Source organism: Populus trichocarpa, chromosome 19 (genome assembly GCF_000002775.5).
Source record: "Populus trichocarpa isolate Nisqually-1 chromosome 19, P.trichocarpa_v4.1, whole genome shotgun sequence".
NCBI lineage: Eukaryota > Viridiplantae > Streptophyta > Magnoliopsida > Malpighiales > Salicaceae > Populus > Populus trichocarpa.
The window spans coordinates 838,750-865,791 of record NC_037303.2 but is presented as its reverse complement, the minus strand read 5'-3'; the positions used below and the strand labels follow the sequence as shown (position 1 = coordinate 865,791).

Genomic DNA, 27,042 nt, shown 5'->3' with positions numbered 1-27,042 from the left:
TTGGTTTATGCTATGATGATTTGCTTGTAATATTTCTTACTCTGTCGTTAGTGAATATCGTTAGTAAATATTATATAGCTATAAAATAAAATAAAATAAATTTAAATCAGTATTTTTATTCCTGACTCTAGCATCAATAAATAAACAAATAAAATAAATTTATTTTTATGCATGCATATATTTTTTTTATTTTTTACATAGTTAAAATAAAATAAAATAAATTTAAATCAATATTTTTTATTCCTCTAGCAATAAACCAATAAAATAAATTTATTTTTTATACATACACATATTTTTTTTATTTTTTTTCAGGCCGAGTCCAACACAGCCCTTGGACCCAACCGGTTCAGTCTGGTCACTGGCCTAGACCAGTGACCCGGCTGGGTAGCAGGCGTGCGCCACACACACGCCTGCTACAGAAACAAAAAATCAGGTGAATTATAATTCACAGCTACTGTAGCTGTGAACTATAACGCAAAGGAGATACAGGAGTGCTGAATGAATTAAGCTACAAAACAGGCAGAGAAGAAGAAAGGCTTACCTGGTCTGCTGGAGCTCCTCTGTTTCTTCTTCTGGTCTTTCTATTCTTGTGTATTGTTTCTGTAGCTTTGTTTTGTTCGTTCGTTTGTCCACCCCTGCTCGCTCTCCTCTCTGTTTCATTCTTTATTTTTTTTACCTCTGTTTTTCTCTTCTTTCGTTCGTATCTCTGTGCTCTCTCAGTTTAGTTCCTCCTAGTCTCAAGATAACTTAGATTATAAATGTTGCTGGAATACCGGCAAGGTTAATGTTGCAGTTAGGACTTCAAGCCTCGTTATATTTTCAATTGATGAACAATTTAAATAAAGCTTCTCCAAGCATGGCAACTTTTCCACAAATTTTAGAAACACCTCAAGTTTTTTTGCAGGGGGTAAAAAGAAGGGTGTCGAGAGATTTCAATTTGAAGTTGCTAGGAAGACTTCCAAGGATAAAGCAGAATTCAAGGCTTTAAAATTGAAGCATACCAATAAACCCAACAGATTGACGAATAAAAAATAAGTTCATGCAACCATCTAGATTCATCCTCTATGCTTGAATAATCAGGTTTTTAGAATAAGTTTTTGTTAGGATTTACAGAGAGAAGCACCAATAGATACAACCTTGAATCCCTCAAATTGCTTGATGAAGCTATGCTGCATCTCGAGTACGACAAGTTCTCTTCCATGAAATGCAGGTGACGTTGACAATAAAGGACATCCAGGCCATTCAAGCCATCTTTACGAATTTGGGAGATTTACAGGAGCCATCCTTGAACAATGCCTTGCGGATTATTACTATCCGAAGCCTTTTCACCTTCTTAAAGACCTCAGCACTCAAGTGCATGTCTTCTGGTTCTTGTAAATATAGCATAATTCCTTCTATCTCATCTGTCCCCTGACGTCTCAACAAACAAGTAAAACATACAACTGCATCAGAATGGGACTCTCCATCACCAAATTCATCAATGGCCATGGTAGCAAGGTTCTTCTCCTTCTGGCGACCTTCTTTCTTTTCTCATCATCACTCATGCTTTGTGTTCCATAAATTAACACCTCTTCATCATTCATTGATCTTTTTTACCAAGGGACGACCATCTCTAAGCTTCCATTAGCAACATCTTCAGTGCTTGAGATATTAGAAGAAACTCCTTTTCTGCTCCATTCTTTTGTAGATCCTTTACCATCTCGGTTTCTCATGAAGGTATATATTTGTATCACTCAAGCCAGAGATTCAACATCAGAAATATATGTCTCATCTTTTTCAGTTTCATAGTCTACTGCATCATGTTCCCTGATGGGACTGCTGCGAAGCTCATTAAAGAAATTCATTTTTTGCTTACTCTTTGGTTGAAGTTGAACCTTTTCCTCTAATTTCTTGATGCACATTGGATTCCAATTACTCACATCCATTGGCTGCAAAGATAAAGAAAGCCAATGCTCCAGTTGATGCTCCCCAGATTTGGATGCTGTCAAAGGGTTACCCGGCTTCTGATCCATTGGCTGCAGAGAAAAAGAAAACTGCTCTCCACGCTGATCATCAGCAGTTTTTCTTCTGCTCACCTTTGGATTCAAACTGATTTCCAAGTCATCATTGTTGCACCTTTCAGTTAGATCTGATGATGCTGGCCGCTTCCTGTTCATACTAGGACTCAAAGCGAAGTCGGGGTCATCTACGTAGCAACTTGTCATGAGATCAAATGAAACAGAGTGGTCTGTGTGATAACTTGTGGATTGAGTGGAACTTGGATCACTCACTGTCTTATCTTGCTTGTATATAAAATAGATCCCACACATTTTCAACGCCGAACCCCTTGGTGCTCCGAGGACTTCAAATGAAATCTCAAAGCGAACTAAATCATTTCTTGCTTTGCCCAAGGCTCTAGTATAGCAATATGGCTGGTAGTGTAACCACATATGATCCGTCTCCAATGGAAAGAAATGTCTTGAGCACAAAATCATGCTTTTCCCATCAACAAACATTTCACATGATATATTTGCTGTCACTCCATCCTCTAAACATAAAATGGAGCAGATAACCAGTCCTTGGATTTTCTCGAAAACAGAGGAAGGTACAAGGTAAGTCAAGGAGCCCTGTTCACTAGTAAACGTGAACCATTCTGGAATTTTATTTCCAGGAAGGAACATTTCAACTTGAAATTGCTTATGAAATGCCTGTTACAAAAAAAATAAAGTAACGTATTAGTGGTTAATGCTGTTCATGATATAAGGTGGATGCAACAATGAAATCAGAAAAGGTAAATTTGGTTCAACATGACCATTTATCAACAAATTCAAATAGCAAGCATACATAGTCACAAACACATTTTTGCAGAAAGAGATGGAAACAGATGAAAGAGGACAGAAGATATCAACATTTTGAGTTTGCAGGCAAGCCAACCTTACTAAAGAATGCATCCTCCAAATTCTTTCCCTGGTTTTTAGCTAGTTTGTGGCAGTTTGAGAAGTCAACAACCCGAAGTTTGGCTGGCCATTCACCTTCCTTCTCTAATGGTGAATATCTTTCCAACAATTCACAATCTCTTGCTTCTAGTCTCTTAATATTCCGTGGAAGCTCTGGAATTTCTTGAAGCTTCGTGCATTTATGTAATTTGAGGCTCTTCAAGTGAGTAAATAGCGAGAGTGTTTCCGGAAAGATAGCAAAACTGTTTCCTGACAAATCTAATTCCTTCAACTTGGGAAAGCAATCATGTATCTTCAAGAAATTGACATTTCTTAGACAGCAGTTTCGTAGATCTAGCCATCTTAACGAAGGAAATCCCAATGAGGAAGAGCCTTCAAGAGAATTCGCTTGAGCCGGAAGGAAGTCTGATCCTGAGGAATTTTCATAACAATTTGAAGATGTAAGGAAATTTGATGGTACCTCATTCTCCCCATTCACTGGAAACTTGTCAAGTTTTGAGCAACCTTCAAGAAGCAGACACTCAAGATGTGTAAGTTTATAAATGCTACTAGGAAGATCGGCAAGGTTTTTGCAAAATGTCAGGGTCAGGACTTTAAGCCCAGATATATTTTTGATGGATGAAGGAAGCACTTTTATTGCAGTTCCACTCAAACAAAGTTTCTCCAAACATGGCATCTTTTCAACAACGTCAGGAAACGCCTCAAGCTTTTGACAGCCTGAAAGAAGAAGGGTGTTAAGAGATTGCAATTTGATTCTTCGGGGAAGATTTCTGAGGTTAGAGCAGAATTCAACATTCAAGAATTCAAGTTTATCAAGATATCCAACAGACTGATGAACCTCAACCAAATTTGCGCACCCTTCAAGATTCAACCTCTCAAGATTCCTGATGGTTGAGAAGTCGGGTGTTTCTTTTAGGAACCCGCAACCACTGAAATTCATAAACTTCAAGCAACTGTAATTCTGTGAAACAGAAAAGGTATTAGTTTCTGATAAGTTGATGATATAATTTGTAGAAAGAAACCTCTAATAGTTCAAAACCTTGAATCCCTCAAAGTGGCTGATGAAGCTATGCTGCATGTTGAGAACAACAAGTTTTCTTGCATGAAAAGTAGATGGCAGTGACAATAATGGACACCCAGGCCATTCAAGCCATCTCAACTCATTTGAGAGATATACAGGAGCCACAGTTAACAAAGAATTGCGGATTATAAGTATTCTAAGTCTTTTCATCTTCTTAAATGCTTTAGCACTCAAGTGCATCTCTTCTGGTTCATGGAAGTCTAGCATTATTGCTTCAATCTCATCTGTTCCCTGAAAATTAAAAGGATACGCATACAATATATCAGAAATGAGTCAAAGCATTCATATTTTTACCAAGGAGAGGAAAAATGGGTTGCCTTCAAAGTATAGTTCATAAGATCATGCTCGCAAGTGTACGCGACACTCACCATATTTTCGGTCAATACATGAACAATATCCTCATGAAACCACAATCTGCTGCGCCTGCCTGGTATATTGGGAGATTCTTGTTGAACAATTTGTCTGCCCATTGCTTGTAGTAAATCATGCATCTGCAGCTTATTATTCTCTATACTTATCAAAGACTTCTCAATAAGAACTTGGACTCCTATAATTGGCTTGAAATTGCATGCATGGAACACTTTCATCACATAGTCTTTGTCCATTCCTCTAAAGAAACACGCAATATCAAGGAAAATGGCCTTTTGAGTGCCATCCTCCAAGCCATCATAACTTATTTTGAGTATTTCATATATCTTTTTATTAGGAATTTGCTTCAATTTATCTAATTGACTTTCCCATTCATGTACACTCCTACCATACAGAAAAGAACCCAACACAACAAGAGCTAATGGCAAGCCTTGGGCATAAGTTACTGCTTCGCGTGAATGCATCATGAACTCCTCCTTGGGTTGGGAATTTCTGAATGCATGCAAGCTGAAAAGTTGGAAAGCATCATCTCGACATAGTTCCTCCACTTTATGCACAAATTTCACTCCATGGGAAACAAGCACATGTTCATCTCTACTCGTAATAATGATCCTACTCCCTGCACCAAACCAATCTGGCTCTCCAGCTAGTCTTTTTAACTGGTCCACATTATCCACATCATCAACAACAATAAGAACCTTTTTACTACACAACCTGTCCTTTATCACACCGATTCCAAAATCTATATTTCCAACTGAACAATTTTTATCTCCAAGTATCTGTGAAAGAAGTGTTTGTTGTAGTTCAACAACCTTGTTTTGCTTTGCCATTTCTCTAACGTTTGCAAGAAAGCTGCTACCTTCAAACTGATTAGCAATTTCGTTGTAAATAGCTTTGGCAACAGTTGTCTTGCCTATTCCGCCAATTCCCAAAATCCCTACCATGCAAACATCATTTGATGCAAGGCGTAACTGACAATTCAAATCTTGGATATGGGAATCTAGTCCAACAGGGTAATCGGCAACATGTAAGAATGCGCGGTTCAATATAGCCAAGACCTTTTCAACAATGCTCTGGATAGTTTTAGCCTCATTCCTGGATATTTAAATTGTGAGAATCATGTAATGAGCATGGCCAAAGCTAACCGGAAAGAGATTCAATACTTGATCAGACTTAAATTTAAGTTAATAATATCATGAAACAAATCCATCATTTTCGACCACCGCGCAACATCGTTTGGTTATCCAATTTTAAATATGTTGTGAATGGATTTCAAACTATTCTCTAAAACAGGAGGATTTGTTGAATAACTATTACCGGAGGAGGTTGTAGAGTAGGTTAATACGGAAGGAAACATTTTCTTGAAGAGGCGTTATTGTCTCAGGAAGAAAACATTCAAGAACTTATAATTAAGGATTTTCAAAAGCAGGCTGCGTACAAAATAGACTAGAATACAAACCTAGTCTCAAGAAGTCTAACGAGCTGCCATGCTAGGTGGTAGAGTTGTTGGAGAAAGAGTATATCATAGAGTGTGTGAGTTCCCTGTATAGCTAGTCCCAACCCTTGCTTGATCTCAAAGAAAGATGGCACGTTGGACATGTCCATAAACCAAATCACTAGGAAGTACATGTATCCCATATCATGTTTGGATAACATATTGTCTTAGCAGACTGATTCTACGACTTGATCAAAAAAGAAAAAAGAAAAAAGAAAAAGAGTGGAAGATGGCGTTTAAGATAGAAGATGAGTTGTATGAGTGGATGATGATGCCATTTGGATTGTTCAATGCACCTAGCACCTTTATATTTGGTTCATGCACCAGGTGTTGAAACCATTTATAGGCATCGTCGTGGTGATTTGGAGCACCTGCAGGCTATTTTTGGTACATTAAGGCATGCTAGTGCCTTTTCCTTACTAATAACTAGCAGTGTGGCTAGGGTTCTTAATTGGCCCTTTAATTTTGGTGAATTCTATCTTTCTGTGTTCTTAGCTACCCATCTTTGTAATTGTGGCCTACTATCACAATCAAAGAAGACTAAAATCGATTTTTTACTAGTTTAAATGCTGGCGTGATTAATTCAGTAGCTCAACTGTTTGTTTCTAACTTCTCTGGGTTGCCTCTTAAGAGTTTATGAGCATCACACCATATATTAATTCATGGTTTAAAATCAAATATTATCCTAAGGTTTGAATTATCAATTTAATTTATTGTCTTCTAGTGAAATTAATTCATTTAATTATTACAGTGGGGTCAAAGTTTGATTGTCTATTAAAATGCTCTATTCAATATCTAAATATATAACGTCAACAGGTTGAAGTTTTACTGTTATTTTTAATAGTTTTATCTAAAGAAAGAACTTAATTTATTAACTAGAAAATAACAGTTTAAAGACAAAATAAATCACATTCATAAGTCAAGCCTTTGAAACCTCAATAAAAGTAAAATATGCTTTTAACCTAACCTTAGTAGTTTTATTGTGAGTTCGTTTACTTTTATATTTTAAAAGAGTTTTTGAGAAAAAAAATTAAAATATTTTTCTTATTTCAAATTATTTTTTTAAAATTTTCAAATTATTTTAATATACTGATATAAAAATAATTTTTTAAAAATAAAAATTATTATTTTAATATATTTTTAAATAAAAAATACTTTAATAGACTCTGCTAGAAATTGTCCCTGAAACTTGAACATAAAAAGTCAAAGACGGAAACATACTTTCTTGACCACTAGATCTACCTCGTGAAATTAGGGACAAATAAAATAGCTAAATAGTAAGTTTGAAAAAGAAAAAAATATATATTTTCAAAGAAAGAAAAGGTCAACAGATAAATTAAAAAATTAATTTCTCCGCGAGACTTTTGCAACCAACATTACAGAGCTAGTTACCATGCCTATAGTATCCGACTGCTTCTGTTAAAATAAAAGTAGATCAATGGTAGGTGGAGGAGAAGGTAGAATTAATTTACCCGTTGTCCAAATGCCACCCAGACAATCTAGCTGCTTTTGTTAGAGCTTCCTTCCACACCAGCAACTTGTCCATACTTGCAGCAGCACATGAAGCTGCACGAAGCACAGGTTCTCCAAAGCTGTCGTTCTGCACTTCTACATCTGATGGATCCACGTTGTAGAACACGGGCAAAACCACTTGCCCTTTGGATTCCTTGCATTCAAGCATCTTCACCAGCTCATCCAAACAATAGGAAGAGCATGCATAGGTTTCAGAGAAAACAACAATGGAGATCCTTGATTGCTCGATAGCTTGGAGGAGTGCAGGAGCAATCGCTTTTCCCCTCTCAAGCTCGTCATCAATGTACGCATGAACTCCTTTGTTGCACAAAGCTTGGTGTAGATGGCTAGTAAAAGTGTTGCGGGTGTCTTGGCCTCTGAAATTCAAGAACACATCATGCTTCCAACAATTAGTGGAAGAGGAAGAAGCCATTGGATCAAAACTTTCTGATGGTCAGAAACTGGAGGAGAAATATAGAAAACACTTTAGGCCATCGGGTGCCCAGAGCATGATCGATGTGAACGTAAATGTGAAAAAGTCAGAAAACTAATTAAATAAGAAAGCAAGAAAATATTGAAAATGGAACCCATTTTCATACTAGCAGTCAGTTTGCAAGTAATGTTGACCAAGTGCTGTTAGATGATCAATGATTGAGAACGATAGTAACAGCAATGACCAAAAGACTTGAAGAATTCCTCGCCTACGTTACATTGAAAAGACTCGGTGGTGGCTTGTCTCTGGGCAACTTTTTATTCATGGTCATAGAACTTGATATGGGATTAATCCCACTCAAAATTCGGGTAATGTGTTGATTACATCAAATTTTTATTTATTTTTAAAATAATATAATTTTAAATAAAAAAATTGATTTTTCCAATATTGTTGTTATGTTAGATCTTGGGTGGCAGATTATTGTATTAAGAATCCATTTAGAAATGTGGTATCTGTAGATATTTTTTTAAAATATGTCTGTCTTATAAAATAATATTAAATTGATATAGTTTCTTAGTTTTTTTAAATAAAAAATTTTAAAATTTTATTTTGATTATATTTTTAATAAAAAATACTTTTAAAAAACATTTTACAACACCAAATAAATACTAAGAGTGTGTTTTTTTTTTTGGATTTAAAAAATGCTTTTGAAATTTTTTTATTTTTATTTGAAATTAATTGTTTTATAATTTTAAAGTGTTTTGATATATTAATATTAAAAAAAAAAGCATTTTCAGAAACAAAAATTTAAAAAACCGCTAAATAATTCCTAAGCAGGCTTTAAAGCATCCCGGAATCTTGGCAACTGTCTGAATGGGACCATAGTACGGTTCTTACACTTGGCATCGACAAGACAGCAACTCCGTGTTTCTCTAAGATGACGATTACACTGAAAGTACGAGAAAATTTCAAAACTCAATTCCCAATCTTATCACAAACGTGCATTTTGCGATCATTACGGTGGCGTGTAAATGATAATGGATGTTTTCTAATTATTTTTTTATTTTAAAATATATTAAAATAATATATTTTTTTATTTTTTTTAAATTATTTTTAATATTAATATATTAAAATAATAAAAAATATAAAATAATTATTTTTTTTTAATAAATTTGACCAACCCCCTTAAATGTAATGCTAAATGGTTCTTGATATATCTTTTCATTAAGGGAAAAATCTTAATTTAGTACAGAAACTTATACACTCGTTCTCAATTCAATCCTAGACAGCATACTTATAAATTTTGTCAATTAGATCCTAAACGGTACAAAAACTTCCCTATGAAATCATTATGTAATGTTCATCAAATTAACGTTATTTAGAATTGATTATATCCACTATTAATATTTTATTTAAATATATTACTTTTATTTTTACTATTTGAGGGTTTTTTAAATATACTTTTAATTTTAAAAACTAACAAATGTCCATCTTGCAATCTTATGTAGACCATATATATGAAAGATTAGAAAAACGAAAAGACCCTAATCTGGATGACAAATCTGTGCATAACTTGTAGATGTCCACAGGAGGCATTCAAGGTGATTGCATCTGGTGGTAGGAAATTAACTGGCTTCACTCTCACAATCTTCCTCTGCTGCGGAATGGTCCGTAGAGCTCTAACTAGCTCAGGAAGAGACAAAATTATGCATGCCAAACTGATGAGCTCTGAATTCGCTAATTTAGCAGAAATCTTAACATGAACATGAACATGTTCCTTTGCTGATATGTAAATGGAGTGATTTTGTGTCAAGTAGATTATGTAAGTATGCAGCAGTGACAGTGAGGGCGACATGTTCTTCATTGAAATCTTTAATTTCTAAGACAAGAACATGGTACAAGTTCATTGCAGATGCGTGATAGTGGTGACATACTGACATGTACTTCATTTAAATCTTTAATTTAAAAGAGGAAAACAGTGTTTGAGTTTAAAGCATTTGCATGATATGTTGATAGCTTGCTATCTATCTCATTGCTGGCTTGATCCCCGAGGAACGTTATTATTACCTAGTGGAAAGCACGAAGAGTTTTGGAACCTTTTGGTACTTGTTTCAGGAATAGAGGAATCATGATCTTCACCGAGCTCCCGATCCCTTTTCTTGCTAATAGGATCCCTAGATCGGCTAAAAGAGTTCTGGTGAATTAGCTGAGCTATTGGAGAGTAAATGCTCCCAGGTGGGATCACAATCAAGCCTGGTTGAGTAGGTGGGAGTTTCCATTGAGGCGATGGCTGCCATGGGTGCCTCTCGAATTCCCCAGCATCACTGACACTGCAGCTTCTCATTAGATCAAGTGATAGTGAAGTACAAGTCTCCGATCCACAGAAGTTGATTCCGTCGTTGCGAGCACTCAGACATGTGTCGTCGTCTTCATCGCCTACAATAGAGCTTGGATGACTTGCATTTATGAGATAAACCCCACACCCTTTAAGGGTTGCATTTCTTGGTGCTCCAAGGATTCTGAAAGAAACCTCAATGTGAATCCAGTCGTCCTGCAGCAATGAATATAAGCTCCGAATCTTACGACATGGAATGTAGTAAAGCCACATGTGATCTGACTTCAAAGAAAAGAACTGTCTAGAAAAGGAAATCACGCTCCGACCATTAATGAAAATTTCTCGGGAAATATTCACATCCACTGCAAACTGTAATCTTAAAATGGCACAGAGAACCAAGGCTTTTGTTCTCCTGAACGTAGGCGAAGGCACTTTGAATGACATGTACCCGTCATCACTGTAAATGCTGAACCACCTTGGAATCTCATTTCCTGGAAGAACAACTTCAATTCTGAAGTCCTCACGGAACCCCTGCTATGTTAAAACAGTCTTTTAATCAATTGTTAGTAATTTAAAAAACATCGACTGTGAGAAAAGAAGTTAAGCTTGCAAAGTTTCAGAGTACACATATAAACAAATACAAACAAAGAGAGATTTGAGGAAGCAATGGGGGAGACCAACCTCGTCCACTGATATGCATCTTGATGATGTATCTGCAAAACTCTGTAATGGATTCTGATCTGCCAGTTTATGGCAGTTAGAAAAGTCAAGATCATGAAGCTTTGTTGATCTATCTTCTGTATTAAACATAAATACCCGTACTAATTCTGAATAACTTTCCAATGATGTGCAATTCCGGGCTCCAATACGCTTAATACTTCGTGGGAGCTCCGGAATCCCTTCAAGCCATATGCAGTTTGCCAATTCAAGGCGCCTCAATTTAGTAAATCTGTTGATGCACGTAGGAAGGTTAACAAAATTGTTCCCTGATAGATCTAGATCCTTCAACGTGGAAAAGCAAACAAGATTCATGAGGAAATCAACTTCTGATAACTTGCAATTTTGTAGATCCAAACAGGTTAACATGGGAAACCACATTATGTCATTGTTTGCTATCATGGAAATGTTGGAGCAGAATGGCGGTGTTTCTTCCGGCATATTCTCTGGAAACGTGGTAAGTTCTGAGCACCCATCAAGAAGCAGACGCTTAAGATGCTGCAACTTATAAATGCTACTTGGAATTCTCGATAGATTTCTGCAAAATGATAAAGTCATGACTTTAAGCCCAACAAGATTTTCAATCGATAAAGGGAGCTCTTTTATAGCAGTACTATTCAAAGAAACTCTCTCTATACAAGCCATTTTGTCCTCAATGTCTGGGAATTTCTCAAGTTTTGAGCAACCAGTGAGAAGGAGAGTCTGAAGGGATCTTAATCGGAAATGGCTTGAAATACTCTTAAGGTTGGAGCAGAACTCAACGCTCAAAAATACAAGTTTCGCAAGATATCCAACCGAATTGTGAATCTTAACTAAACTTGTACAACCTTCAAGATTCAACCTCTCAAGATTAGGGATGGTTGAGAAGTCAGGTGTTTCTGTCAAAAATTCACAATCTCTGAAATCTATGTACTTTAAGGTTGTGTAATTCTGCAAAATACAGAGATAGATGAAAAAAAGATTAGCTTACAAGACTTCATGCATGGTGTAATTTAAGGAGAGATTCTTATTTGTTATTATACCTTGAATCCCTCCCCTAACTGTTTGATGCAACTGTGATGCATGTTAAGAACTACAAGTTTCCTTGCATGAAATGTGGATGGCATCGACTCCAAGGGGCAACCAGGCCATTCAAGCCATCTTAATGCGTTGGGTAGATTTTCTGGACCTCCAATAACTTGTGCATTGTGGACAATAAGTATCCTGAGCCTTTTCATCTTTTTGAAAGCTTTAGCACTCAAGTGTACCTCTTCTGCTTCAGGCAAGTCCAGCATAAGGCCTTCAACTTCATATGATCCCTGATAGCAAAATTGTATATATTGGACTTACTCAAATCGAACAATAACAACTTCTTACTGTTAAAAGGAAGCGAAGTTCTAATTTGTAGGCAATTTCGAGGTCAGAAGACAGAAGAAAAATCATACACACAAGGTTTTTACCATATTTTCAGTCAGCACATGAAGAATATCCTCATGAAACCACAGTCTGCTCCGTCTTCCAGGTACGTTGGGAGATTCTTGGTGAACAACTTGTCTGCCCATCCATTGTAGCAAGTCATGCATCTGCAGCTTATTGTTTTCAATATATACAAGAGACTTCTCCATGAGAACCTGTATGCCAATAACAGGGTCGAAATCGCACGCGTCTAATATTTTTATGACATAATCTTTTTCTTGTCCTTTGAAGAAGCAGGCAATATCAAGAAAAATAGCCCTCTCATGATGCTCCAGTCCATCAAAGCTTATTTTGAGTACTTCGTAAATTTGTTTATTAGGAATCCTTCTTAGTTTATCCAATTCGCTTTCCCATTCAGGTATGCTTCTTCCATACAAAAAAGAACCCAGTACAACTAGAGCCAATGGTAGGCCTTTGGAATATTTCACTACTTGATCTGAGATCTCCAAATAATCTATAGGAGGATGAGAATTTCTGAAGGCATGCCAACAGAAAAGCATAAGAGCATCATCACAACATAATTCCTTCACCCTAAGTAAGCGTTCCACCCCGTGAAAAACTAGCAAACGTTCATCTCTAGTTGTTATGATAATTTTGCTTCCCAAGCCAAACCAATCTCGCTCTCCAGCTATTTGTTTGAGTTGGTCCAAATGATCAACATCATCAATGACTATAAGCACCTTTTTATGGCGAAGCCTATCCTTTATAACATTAATTCCTCTATCAACACTTCCAAGTACTAAAGTTTTATCCCCTAGAATCTCAAAAAGAAGTTTCTCTTGCAAATGAACAAGACCATATCGCTTTGAGAATTCTCTAACATTTGAAAGAAAGCAACAAGCTTCAAATTGATTATTAATTAGGTTGTAAACAGCTTTGGCAACAGTTGTCTTACCACTTCCACCAAGTCCACAGATTCCTACCATACACACATTACTTGACCCTATATTTAGCATATGAATGAGTTCTTCAATACGTTGATCCAATCCAACTTGGTATGCCGCAACATGTAAGGATGTGTGGTTCAATTGTGCCCATACTTCTTCAACAATTTTCCGAATAAAAACAGCCTCATTCCTGCAAAGTTTTAATTAGCAGAAGAAGATTTAGTATATTTAGACAGCCATAAATAAGAAAGAACTAATAAGATTTTACTGGTTTGAAAAGGTTAACAAGCCAGGTATCTGATAGGAGTATTACCCCCTGTCTAAATGCCACCCTGACAATTGAGCTGCTTTTGTTAGAGCTTCTCTCCATTGCTTGAGCTGCTCTGCATTAATCCCCAAATAAGTTTCATGGAAATCCAGGGATTCTCCAAAACTACCCTTTTGTTCTTCCACATCTGAAGGATCCACATTATAAAACACAGGCAAAACAACTTGCCCCTTTGATTCTTTACATTCAAGTATCTTCACCAGCTCATCCAGACAATAAATAGACCTTGCATAGTTTTCAGAGAATATGACAAGGGAGATTCTCGAGTCTTCAATAATTTGGTTGAGTTGAGAAGTAATGTGTTCTCCCCTCTCAAGCTTGTCATCAATGAAAGCATTAATTCCTTTGTTGCACAGAGCATGATATAGATGGGCAGTAAAAGTATTGCGGGTCTCTTGGCCCCTGAAACTCAAGAAGACACTGTACTTCCAACAATTTGTGCTGTTAGAGGAAGAAGCCATATTGGATTACAAAATTTTAAGGCCGGCAGCTGTTAGAGATTCAGTCAAGAACTTGATTTCTTAATGCAACTTTTTCACCGTTTTCCTTTTCTTCGCTAATTGCATAGCATGCTCCTTCTGAGGGAAAACTTTGAGCGACAGGCCTGTGGAAAATATATTAATCAAAAGCCTACAACCGCAATATAATGGACAGTTTACTGTCTGTTTCCGACAGTTAAAGCATAAATTAACACACCACTGTGGCTCATTGGTCGAGGTGTGGGATAATCACTCACCCAAAAGCATGTTCAAATCCGACGTTCCGGCCGTAGTAATGTTCAAGAATCCTCGTCTTCTAACCTAGTGGAACACCAGCTAAACCTCTACAAGAATAGCTTCTAAAACTTGTGAAGAGAAAAATATTTGCATTATGTTGTATTCCTATAATGCTCATAATTAAAATCTTTTTGGTTGGTTAATATTTTCATGATAGAAGCTCTATGTTCTAGTTTCTTGGAAACCATTCATTACAGGGCAATTTATTTTTGTTTTAGCGTAAAAGAACTACTGTTTAGAAAGAATTCTAGGAGCAGATACAAGCAAGCCTGAATATTAATAAATTGATAAAGAAATAAAGGTATTTTGGAGAAGCATACCTGAATTTTGATGCCAATAAATCTCTACTTCTGTGAAAATCGTCTCTCCTTGAAGCTTTTCCTTCACGCCTAGTAGACAAATTATTTGTCTGCTCCTACGTCTCTCCTTGATGAATCAGGGAAAGCAAGTAAAAGTTACGATATAATAATTAGTGCCATGTGTCTTCCTTTTCTGGGAAGAATTAGAGAACATACCCATTATCTTCCTAGGAATCTCGCGGCATGGTTTGCAGGCAATCTTGACCAAGATACAAACGGGCACATAGTTTAGAGATAGTTTACAAATGGTGTCCGATAGTACAGTAGTCTTTATATTTTAAAATGTATTTTATTTAAAAATATATTAAAATAAATTATACCTAGAGGTCTTACTCAATAAATTTTGAAAAAATCTCAAATCTTAATTTTAAAGTTTCTTTTAGTTTTTTAATAAGTTTTTCAAACTCTTTTTTATTAAAAAAAAAACATCATATTGATGTTTCTTAGTGTAATTTTCAATGATTATAATATACATACACTAAAATTAAATAAAAAATATGAAAAAAATCAAAATTAAAAAGCAATTTTGTAAATCACTTCGAAAAAAGATTTAGTGTGAAGTATATATTACTACTCTTGTTAGGATTCTTCTTAATGTGAAGTCATTATACAATGATTGGCAGGAAGTTATCTATAATTTAATGTAAAGTTACTATCAATAAGAATTTTAAACTCATCTCATAATTATGAATATTGTGATTTTGACATAACTAACGTTTTGAAGAGTAATTAGTTACCCAACAATGGCAGGAAGGTGTGAAACTCATCAATTAATTTGTGTCATCAAACCATGCCAAGTTGCAGCCCGTCACTCTGCTAGAAATTTCGTCCAACAATTTATAAACCTCCCTGCGCATGCCAACATTGATTAGTCTTGATGAAGGCTGAGAAGCTGCAACAGGGGGGGGGGAAGAAACAAAAACACTGTTAACGACTTTTCCCACCTAATCTTACTTTACAATGTGTTTGGAGGCATCAATGGTCCACTTTGGTCCCTATTGTCGCATCTAAATCTTCTTGCGCATGCCGTCATTGATTAGTCTTGATGAGGGCTGAGAAGCTGCAACGCGGGAAAAAAAAAAGAAACAAAAACACCGTTAACGACTTTTCCCACCTAATCTTATTTTACAATGTGTTTGGAGGCATCAATAGTCCACTTTGGTCCCTATTGTCGCATCTCTATGAACCTCGCGATAAGCTTCTTTCGTGTGAAAAGAAAAAAGATAGGAAAAAAATAGAAAAGAGAAATTCGTTACTTAATTCAATTGTAACTAGAAATTCTAACTCTTGATAAAAGAATTTTATGTAAAAGGTTGATTATGTAACACAGAGTAGCATTTTTCTGCGTGTACTGTCTCTCAGTATCCGGACAGAGCAGCTACTTTCCTCTGTTTCGACTCTTGATGGAGGAAGTTTTCTCTGTTCTGTAAATTACTGGCTTTTCCTAGGTTCATCTACAATGGGGTTCTAGTCTTTTCTCATGGGCACTTGACTACTATCCCCATTTCATGGTACTGCACAGCTACCCCTTTTTGAGATGGTAAGAGCGTGTAATTAGGCTTCAATGTCTTTTAGGCTGAAAATGGTGCATTTAGGCAGAAACCCGAAACTTTACCATCGACTTGCATTTGTTACTGGTAGCAGGCCCCTGTGCTCCCGCTGGTCAGGTTTAATATAAATACTATGTTAGAGCCAGAATCCTTTAAACACACAAATGAAGAGAATGAAAAAGTTTATTTTATTCAATGAAGCAGAGCTGTTATATAGATCCAGCTATTACAACTGAAAACAGAAAAATATGCAACCCACATTTAGCACTCCTACAAACATGGTTTAGTAAACAAGGAATAAATCAAATCTTATCTCTTAATCCTAAAGACTAGAAACTTATTAACTGACTCAATTGCAACATACTATTGAGTTTCTTTTCTTGAAAAGTTAAAGTATAACCGGTAGATGAGTCAAATTCCAAGAAAAAGTTTGGTCATATCAAATTATTTATCTAACAAAAATAATTATAATTTTTTTATTTAATCATTGAATCCATTTAAATTTTGTTAGGAGATTCCACCGATTTTATTTTGTGAAGATTGGGTTAAGCGGCTAGCATCACATGAGGTTGGAAAGACCTTAAAATTATTTCTAGAAGATATTATTTTTGTTATATTTGTTATTTTCTTGTTTAATTAATGATTTTCAATTGGGATTTTGGATTTTGTTTTTCATTTCTCATATCTCTTTATGAATTCTGATTTTTGTTTCCTTAAAGGTCAGCTTTAGATATAAATTTAATGAGCTTTAATCATCATTAATCAGGTAGATATCAGATAATACAGTAAGGAGTTATATTTGGTTAATGAGTTATTAGAAGTTTGGTTGGGAAGAAGTATTTACTATGACAGGGAGGTCTATTATATGCTCTGTTCCAGGTGTGTCATGATTATCTGTTATTAATAATGATTAGGAATGTTAATAAATCAATTTTGAAAGAACAATTGATGGCTTTGTTGATAGGTTCCACAAATAACAATAATGATGATGTTCCCGTAATTTAAAAACAAAGCTTATCTATTGGATAATCAATTAATCTTTTCACTTTAGAAATCTGATTCATTTTTCCTAACCAAAATAGTTGGTAGCTAATAAGTCAAGGTGGTTAATAACTGATACATGCAAAAAGTTTCATTTGATAGATTTAGGGAGTTTTTTATGTTTAAGTAAGTATTTTTATACGGAGAAAATACAATAATATTTTAAAAATATATCTTAAAAATATATATATATATATATATATATATATATAATAAATAATGATTCCATGATCTCTCCATAAACTTCCAAAAGATGTTATGTAAATAAAACTTCTAAAAGATGTGATGTAGATAAGCAAAACAAATAATGAGTTAGCAAAGGCTGGCCGTACGTAATGTTCTATAAGCATTATTGCATTGACCGAAATTTAGAAGAATCTCTACCAAACTTGCTTTTATAAATGTTTCTTTTGTGGCAGATAATGCCATGTTATTTTAGTAAGAAAACGAAATTTGATGGACAAGTGAAGTCATGCAAGAACATGATGCAAGCTCCAGGGACCAGTTTGACTCCAAATTTTTCTGTCAAGGACCCCACTTGGCATCGCTAAGATGTGCTAAAACTAGTATAATAGTTAAAAAAAAAGATCATAAATCTTTAGCTCTCCGTTTGATCGAGTTCAAAATATTTATAGAAGATTCTTGATAACCATTTTTACAGGGGGGACTACGTTGTTAATCCATCAGTTAGTTTGTGAATATATATTTTGTTATTTTTTAATATTTTATGATTTTGATTTTTTCTATCTCGGTAAGGTCACTTTCAAGCTTATATAAAGATATGTAACGTGATATCTTATATTACAAGCGAGTATCTATAACCAGGATTTTATTAGTAGTGCTGATTGCTAACATATTATATATGTTTTGGGGCATCAGGTTTAAAAGTGGACTCGTATTACCAAAAACAAAACTATAAGGACGGTAAGACCCAGAACAGACAATATACAATATGTTGAGCCGGGTTGTTAAATGTAATGTAAGACTACTAGAAAAGCAGACTTCATATGATTAATATTTCAAAAATAAAATAAAATTTTAAAGGTTTTTTTTGTGTTTTAACCATATTTCAATCTTTTTTTACTTTTCTATGCTTGCTATTGTACTTGGTGCACTTCCTCCCGCATCACTTTTTATTTAACTTTAGATATTTCTAAGAGAATCCATGTAACCAGCGACGGTCGAGAAAGTGTTCAAATAAGACCTAAAAGATGCTCTCTCTATTTTTAGTATTTTTTCTATTTAATTATAGATAGAGGCTTTATTTTAATTATTTGCATATGTTTTTTCCTTGCTTGATGGATGAGGTTGGTGATAAAACTATTTAAACTATTGGAAGAGGCCTTTTATTTAAGTCTAGATTGACAGACTAATTTTATTTTAAATTTTATTTTCCTTTATATTTTAGGATTTTAATATAATTAGATAATAGATATTGATTTTCTAGCCTTTTCAAAAGAATTGTAAATCTCTTAAAGAGATATATACTTTATTAGTTTTCATATTAGAGAATAAAACTGTAAATTTATGATTTATGTTTTGCAATTTTTTTGCTATCAATTTTATCTCCTTTTCTTTTTGTGATTGTTTACTGTCTTTTATGTTTTAATTTGTCTGCATCACTAATTTAATTTGTATATTTGGGATTTGGATTAGTATGAATTTAATTTAGAGAATAAATATAAATTATATTTTATGATTTAATTTAATAATTGAATTTTTAGACTGAACTAATTTTTTAAATATTATCATTGAGTTGAAGGAGACTTTTTTCCTGCAAAGTTATATTTTGTTGGGAGATTATAGAAATTGTTTAGAGTGATTTTAAGTGAACGTGGTTTGCACCGTGTTTTTAAAAAATTTAAATTTTATTTTTTGTTAAAATAAATTTTTTTGTATGTTTTGGATCGTTTTGATGTACTGATCTCAAAAATAATTTAAAAATAAAAAAATCATTTTGATGAATTTCAAGATGAAAAGTACTTTAAAAAACAACCATAACCACACTCCAAAACAGACATTAAAAGTTGTGTGTGTGTAAACCCTTAGAATTTCAATTTAAATGGACTTGAAAACATAAAAACAACCTTTTGTATGGAAACAATTTGTCTCAAAAAATATATAAAAAATAAAATAATATTAAATATACAAAAAGAAAACAATTGTCTCAAATAATGCCCTACAAGTGGTACTTTTTGGGCCCTACCGTTCCCCTTAATATCCCAGCCCTCTATATATTAATTAGTCCTCTCACAATTTACAAGCCCCCACTGTCCTGTTACCAGCCTAGCTATTTAGGTTTCAAGGAAGAATGGCTTATTTTTCCTTCGATGCTTCAGCGTTCTTCTTCTTCTTAGGTTTTGTAATTCATCCCATTTTAAACAGAGCCGTGGCATGGGGACCTGTTGACCCTACAAATGGTTTCGTTTCCCTCCCACTAAATCTATCATACTACCATATTCAGAAGCCTTACGATGTTCCTGAAGACCAGCGTTATAGCTTTGTCAATGGAGTTCATAAATGCTGGGTTTACTCCACGGACAAGCCTCATACTCTTACTAGTCAAACAAAACCTCGTACTGAGATAGCTATACAGGTAAGACTAGCTGTAGGAAATATTAAACACTATCTACACACTACACACAAATATAATTTAAAATCGGGTAAAATAATGGAGATAGTCATTTCTTTAATTCCTTCTTGGAACATAAACCCAGTACACCCAAGTCGCCTAGGCGATTGAGATTAATAAAAATACAATTTTTATTTATTTATTTGGAAGGCTTATTTGATCATGGTTTTCTTGCTACAAGGGAGAGATTCAAACGCAATAACTCATCAAAAGAGAAACATGGGTGCTATCGAGCCACAAAGCTCATTGCAAAGCTTCTTAATTTTGACCTGTTTGTTTTTACGTTTTAAAAACGTTTTTGAAAAAAATTAATTTTTTATTTATTTTTTTTTATTTCGAATTAATATGTTTTTTATGTTTTTAGATTATTTTAATACGCTAATATCAAAAAATAATTTTAAAAAATAAAAAAACATGATTTTGATACATTTCTGAGTGAAACACTTTGAAAAGCAACCGCAACTATACTCCCAAACAAGCTAAAATTTATTTATTTATTTCTATTATAAAAAATAAATTTTGTCAAAAAAATCATCTCAACCCAATAGCTAGAAGCAACATAACTTTAAGTTTTTAACCTCCGTAAGACCCTTGTTTTCTTGCATACCGACAACGTAGTAGTTGAACTAAACTAGTTTAGCTTGGCAGCTCTGTTTTGTGTGGAGGCAAACCTGCATACTAGGGCTGTTGCTCTGTTCTTGTGGTTTTTCGGCCTCTTCTTCTTCGTTTGGTTCTTTTGCTACATCTGTGTGTTTTTGCAGATTTGTAACTCCTCCTTCCCGCCATCTTTTGGCGTTTTAATACATTTCACTAGTTATATATATAAAAAAAAAAACCTAAACTAAACTAAACTAACCAAGATTGCTTAATCATTGTTCTTCTTGTAGGGATATAACTATTCATCCGGGGTTTGGCAATTTGAAGGATACGGCTACGTGCCCAATGGAACATCAGGCGTGTGCATTATGCAAGTTTTTGGAGCTAGTGCTCCTCATGCTACAACCCTAATGGTTAGGGTTTACAATGGCTCGCTCATGTACTATAAAGGTCCAGTCTTGGTTCCAAACATCTATGACCAATGGTTTCGTCTAAATGTTATTCATGATGTTGACTCGGCAAAGGTAAAGGTTTACATCAATGGCACCCTTAAAATAGAGGCAGATGGCCGTGGGGGCACATCTCATGCCTTCAAATGTGGTGTTTATGCCCAAAATAATGATTCCTATTACATGGAGTCTCGTTGGAAGGGGATCAAAGTATTGAAAAAATGTGATTGATTATTATGTATCCTTGATTTCTCATGTTGAGAAATATAGAAATAAAAGGCAGTGTTCATCTTGCCAGCCACAAATTATATGTTTGTGACTCGATTTTCATATGTACACGTATAGCCTAATTATCAATAATTGGAAGAGCAATATGATTCTAAATTTTTGTTCTAGTGAATTTTCAAAGTAATTTAAGATTAATTAATACCAAATTACAACTAGTTTAAGTAATTTAAGGCCAATTCTTACCTTCGTTATAGTTTAATCATCATGGAACATGAATTATTGAAGACATTTCAACTACTTCACGTTAAATATCATTTGCTCTCCTGATTTCAAGGATTTTAATCTTTGTCTCTATATTATAATAGACTTAATTAAATTAATCTTTGATCAATATATATATGTACTCGAATCGGCAATTTTGATTAATCCAATTGATCACTTAGTTGTATTATTTTGTTTTATTGAAGTCGAGATATTTATAAACAAATTGCAGCAGCTATTAAGAGAATGACACTGAAACTTGCAGCCATTGAATGTGTTCAGAGTCTCTAACTAGAGCTTCTATTGCTAGCTCATAAGCTATTATCTATGACATTATAATAATTTATAGCTAACATAGGTATAATTTATTTTTTAGATTAACATGGGTGTCCAGGCCAGCATGCATGCAGCTCGACTAGTTTCACGGGCCCTAAAATTAATGATCATGCAAGCCTCCAGTGACCCTAAAAGGACTCCAATTCATGATCATTGAAGAGTAAACCCAACGCCTGACCATTTGAGTTATCCTTCATGGTTTTTAACATGGGTATAATTAATAGTATTATTTGTGTTCATCCTGATAATATAAAAATAATCACAGTAGCCATTGATTTAAATTAATTTGGATGTTATCTAGACCTAATCTATTCTTTTATGATTCCAATATATGATAGAAATTCATTCAGCTGAATACAAATATTAAAGATTTAGCAGTCATAGTAGCATGCACCCAATGTCAAGAATATAGTTCATTAGGACAACCATCACCCATGAGCATCCTCCATGCATTTGTCAAGGCAAGATATCTGAGTAGGCTATGACAGTCATGCAGGACATGTTGTGCCTTCAATATTTATGGAAAGTCTCGGGGACATATTAGGAGGCCTTGACAATGGAGAAGCAAAAAGCTTCTTAGGCTGTAAACAGAGGTTTTTGAGCATATCAGTATAGTAGAGAAGGGTCCAACAGTAATCTGAGACCAACCTCTCTCCAAAACAGATATGCTCAGTACAATCAACATATCATAGATCAGAGTTGACAACAAACCAAAAACATAATTATGGAAGAGAGGAGGAAACTGTTGAATGTAAGGGTAAGAATAAGTTATATTTATCCAGATTTGAGAAGAGGGAGGAGGAGGAGGAAGAGAAAGAGGAGTAGGTGCAGAGTCCAAAAAAGGGTAGTAATGGTTTGGTTTTGAACAAGTCATTAACTATTACTAGTGGTGCTTTCAAGATTAATTAAAGGTGGTGTTTTTGAAAATTAATTTTTACCTACTTTATCTAAGTTGATTGCATGATGGATAGAGGTCTAGAAATTATCAACAACATGATGATAATAATTTGATGTAGCCGAGTTGGTAGATATTTAGTGTTTTAAACGGTTATATGGTGATTTACCCCAAATAAATTATGTGAATGTTCTAATGAATATTTTTATGGACCAATGAGATAAATCTAGCAAAATTGTTTTAAAGTATTTTCTAGTAAAAAATTATTTTGAAAAGTATCATACACTGTAATTTCAAATACAAATCAATATTTGTCATGATTGGAAGCTATTAATAATTAATGAGATTAATTGAGGTTGAAAAGTATTTGAAAAGTATCATACACTGTATGCCTTATTTGTTTCCAGGAATTCATTTTCCTGGAAACTATTTTCCCCACTTTCCCATGTTTGATAAACATGAGAAAAATTGGTCAAAGAAAATTGAATTCCGGTCAAAGAAAAAAATAAGCCTTCATGCCAGGAAAGTGTTTTCCTTTCCTCATTCTAAGGAAAACACTTTCCTTTTCTCAAAACGTGCACTGACTGACTAAGAGATTAATTTGGTGGGGGCAGCGACTATGACAGCCCATGTTGCTTCTATATCCAAATGTGTTTTATTTATTTTTATGGGTCAATCAAAATTCAAGGGAGATGAAAGTGTATATGGATAATTTATGTGGGCTCCACTTAAAACATTTCTTCTTTGTTTAAATCGATTAAAGTTAAAATTAATCTAATTATAATAATGTTTGCTTTAAAAAAAACAAATATAAAGGGAAAAAAACAGATTTAAGGGTAATAACACTTGCTTTTTAAAATGTTTTTTTTAATATATTAAAATAATATTTTAAATATTTTTTAAAATTTATTTTTCATATCAGCACATCAAAACAATCCAAAAATACAAGAAAAATTAATTTGAAGTAAAAAATATCATTTTTGTTTTCTGAAAAATATTGACCTAAATAGACAATTAGATTCGTAAAAAATAACCAGCTTGAAATGAACCAATCTCCATGATTAATAAATTCAAATTAAAAATTATTAGGTAAATTTAGTGATTAAATATTTATATTTAATATTTTTCATATATTAGATAAACTTGAAAAAAAAATTTAATTCATTAATACATTATTTTCCAGTTCATTTTCCATAACATAACCAAACACTAGAAAGTGTTTTCCAGTTTATTTTCCATAACACTACCAAACATCGGAAAGTAATTCACTTTCCAAGAATTCACTTTCCAAGGAAACCACTTTCCAAAAGGAAACCACTTTCCTGCAAACAAACGGGGCCGTAATTTCAAATACAAATCAATATTTGTCATGCATTTGTCAATATTAAAAGTATCATACACTTGATTTGGAGTAAATCTTAGGTCACGGGATAAGTGGGTTGACTCAAGTCAACCAATATTTTTTATTATAAAAAAAGTAAAAATAATATTACTTTTTAAAAAACATGAAAAAAGATCATGGAGTTTTGATTGTCTTTTTAAACTGGTTGTGTCTTTGATCAACCTGAATTTCTGATCGGGTCATATTAGATTAATTCTTTTTTATTTTTATTAAAACTCGGTTAATTCTAAACTCCAAGTCACTTATCAAGTTGTGGAATTAGGTTTTAAAACATTAATTATGAGTGATTATGGTTCAATTTGGTTAGAAGACAAAAACACCAAACCAAAACATATATTTTTTGAAAACTTTTTTTTTTTTTTTATCTTATGACTGTTATAATTTATTTATTTTTTGTTAATATTTTATGAGCTTTTTCAAATTAAATATAAGCCCAATCTCCCACACACTATTGGAAGGATGCAAGCCTCTTTACTTTCAGATCCTGAAGGCCCAATCTTGCCCCATCTCATGATTCTTCTCATCGGATCTCAACCACACATCTGAAATCTTCCATCCATAATCTAACGGCTAGAAATCTACTCCCACCCCAAATATAAACCCCTCCACGCCCCATCTCTCTCACCTTTGTCATTCAAGAACTCAACATCCCCGCCAAAACTAACTGAAGATCCCAACTACCTTAACAGAATTCTCTCTCAAAGAATTCCCTCTCTCTCTCTCTAGAAAATGGGAACCCAGAACTTGATGATCAACAAATCAACGGCCAAGATTCTCCTCCATCTCCTCCTCCTCTCTCTCCTCCACCAAATCACCACCGCTACACTCACCGACCAAGAACTTGACTTTGCCCTCTTATCACTCCGATCATACGGCTACACGCTTTTCCCCAACGCCATCTCCACATCCGACCTCCGCCTCCAACTCCTCAACCAATCAAGTAATGCCACGTCAACTTCAACCTTCACTCTCTTCTGTCCGCCTGACTCCCTCCTCTTCTCTGTTGACCTCGCCTCCACTGCTCCTCACTATACGAAATCCCTCTTCCTCCACATGTCTCCCTCTCGCCTCTCCACGTCAGACTTGAGAAACCTAACCGCCGCCTCTGGTGGTACCTACATTGATTCATTGGTGCCGAACCACCGTCTCTTGATTACTAACTCTCTGGCTCAGCTAAACGGTACCGTTGATGGGTCCATATTGGTCAATCGGGTTCGGGTTTCAGTTCCGGATCTTTTTCTTGGGTCTGACATTGCTGTTCATGGACTGGACGGGATTCTTGTTGCTGGATTCGATGAAAAAGTCGAAGACACGTCGTTTGAGGCTGCGACGTGGTCTCCTGCGAACGCGATTGGGTCTGCGGAGCTGAATTCTCCACTGGCTGGCAGGTTTCCAGCGAGGAGGAGGAAAGGAAGGAACCATAGGCATAACGGCAGGAACGGTGGCATTAGAAGGAATAATCACCGAGGGCGGAGAATTAACGGTGGCCATCGTCGTGGTGTTGGTAGAAATGTCAGCGGCGGTACTCGTGGTGGTGGTGTTACGCGTGGTGCATTTGCAATGTATAACCATCGACTTTAGTTTTCTGTTGTTTTTTTTTAAGGATCTGTTTGGATGTTGAGGGAATGATCGATTTTTCTTTTGAATGTTCTTGTGAATAGCCAAACAGAGCATCTTTTCTTTTCTTTTCTTTCTTTGTAATTAGGGCCTGTTTGGATACTGAGAAATTGGATGGAATTGTTTTCTTGGGATGTTAATTTTTCTTAGTAACCAAACAGTTTATGATTGTGAAAATCAGTAGGAAATGTTGGCCATTCAGATTGTGTAATTAGATAAACAAAGAGAGCTAATGTGTAAATTTTTTCAGTGTTAATCATCAAAATTTTCAGTTTCAATTACATGGAAAAAAATTTATTTATTATTTGTTTTCCAGGAAAAAATATAAGTAGAATTGAAGTGGTAATTAATCGTATGAATTAACATGATTTTGATATTATATATAAGTAGAATTGATGAAAATTATTAGCATAAACACAGATATATATAAAGTTCCATAGATTTGTGGCAGGAAATTGAAAGGTTACAAACAATGTAGACTTGCGACTGAAGACATGGCCATTTTTTGTAACCTGCTGAGGAACATCTCAGCCTGAAAATTGTTGGCTGCAATCTGTAATTTACTTTATTTGATAATTAAGATAGAATTATTTCACAATTTTTTAGAAAAAGAATTATGGAAAAAGAAAAGTTTGAATCAGACTTTTAATCGTTTGTTTTAATTAATAATTTTAGAATAGTTTGAAAATTATAGATATGACACGATAGTGGAATATTATAAAACTTAAATGTCAAAATAAATTGTATAAGCTTGTAGCTCAGTAATATTCTTTATTATAAATATTAAACCAATTTTATTTTTGAAAGTTGATTGAGTCCCACTAAAAACTATATTGAAACCTTGATTTAAAATCTACTTTTGTAAACCGCAACAAAAACAAGTTATCATAATGCCCAAATTGCTAAAGTATTTAGTAATGTAATAGCTTTTATGATTATGGTTTGAGAAGATAGATTTTTAAAAAATATTTTTAGTTATTTTAAAAAAATAAGCTTAAAAAATTTGTTTAGTTAAAATTATTATAAGACGGATTTTTGCATATAAAATAAATGAAATGTAGATCTACATGCATAAAAAAAACATGTTATTTTAGTTTTTATAAAATCAAGATTTGAAACGCAATTATATATTATAGTGTAGATTTTTACATGCAAAATAAATAAAAAATAATTTTGTATAAATAAAAAATATATTAATTTAGCTTCTACAAAACTAAAATTTAAAATAAAATTATATATAAAATCCTGTAAAAAATTTGAAGCTATTTATTTAGCCAAATAGTTTTTTTCTTCTATTTGGATAAAAAAAATATAAACTACCATAATATCTAACAATGATTAAATTTCCCAT

General features: G+C 34.1%; 4 protein-coding genes across 6 annotated transcripts; 2 read left to right on the top strand and 2 right to left on the bottom strand.

Moving 5' to 3' along the window:
• Positions 1 to 1,027: 1,027 nt before the first annotated feature.
• On the bottom strand, positions 1,028 to 7,953 carry LOC18108001 (TMV resistance protein N). 2 transcript variants are annotated; one of them, XM_052449552.1, is made up of 5 exons: positions 7,354 to 7,953; positions 4,386 to 5,481; positions 3,976 to 4,248; positions 2,914 to 3,897; positions 1,028 to 2,687 (listed from the first exon to the last, which is right to left on the bottom strand). In XM_052449552.1, the coding sequence occupies exons 1-5, from the start codon at positions 7,824 to 7,826 to the stop codon at positions 1,734 to 1,736; spliced, it is 3,780 nt and encodes a 1,259-aa protein (XP_052305512.1). In that variant the 5' UTR covers positions 7,827 to 7,953; the 3' UTR covers positions 1,028 to 1,733. The 2 variants fall into 2 exon arrangements, with proteins under 2 accessions (XP_052305512.1, XP_052305513.1); XM_052449553.1 differs by lacking the exon at positions 7,354 to 7,953 and adding an exon at positions 5,846 to 6,477.
• Positions 7,954 to 9,669: 1,716 nt separating this feature from the next.
• Positions 9,670 to 15,535, bottom strand: LOC18108000 (disease resistance protein RUN1). Of its 2 annotated transcripts, XM_024591721.2 has the most exons (8): positions 15,421 to 15,535; positions 14,840 to 14,882; positions 14,645 to 14,750; positions 13,534 to 14,152; positions 12,318 to 13,410; positions 11,901 to 12,176; positions 10,843 to 11,808; positions 9,670 to 10,692 (listed from the first exon to the last, which is right to left on the bottom strand). In XM_024591721.2, the coding sequence occupies exons 4-8, from the start codon at positions 14,007 to 14,009 to the stop codon at positions 9,856 to 9,858; spliced, it is 3,648 nt and encodes a 1,215-aa protein (XP_024447489.2). In that variant the 5' UTR covers positions 14,010 to 14,152; positions 14,645 to 14,750; positions 14,840 to 14,882; positions 15,421 to 15,535; the 3' UTR covers positions 9,670 to 9,855. The 2 variants fall into 2 exon arrangements, with proteins under 2 accessions (XP_024447489.2, XP_052305515.1); XM_052449555.1 differs by lacking the exons at positions 14,645 to 14,750; positions 14,840 to 14,882; positions 15,421 to 15,535 and adding an exon at positions 14,285 to 14,638.
• Positions 15,536 to 19,541: 4,006 nt separating this feature from the next.
• Positions 19,542 to 21,234, top strand: LOC18109262 (citrate-binding protein). Its single transcript, XM_006387472.3, has 2 exons — positions 19,542 to 19,870; positions 20,794 to 21,234. Exons 1-2 carry the CDS (start codon positions 19,586 to 19,588, stop codon positions 21,181 to 21,183), a joined length of 675 nt encoding a protein of 224 aa, XP_006387534.1. The 5' UTR covers positions 19,542 to 19,585; the 3' UTR covers positions 21,184 to 21,234.
• Positions 21,235 to 24,715: 3,481 nt separating this feature from the next.
• On the top strand, positions 24,716 to 25,844 carry LOC18107998 (fasciclin-like arabinogalactan protein 19). Its single transcript, XM_006370845.3, has one exon. The coding sequence runs from the start codon at positions 24,804 to 24,806 to the stop codon at positions 25,653 to 25,655; it is 852 nt and encodes a 283-aa protein (XP_006370907.3). The 5' UTR covers positions 24,716 to 24,803; the 3' UTR covers positions 25,656 to 25,844.
• Positions 25,845 to 27,042: the final 1,198 nt, after the last annotated feature.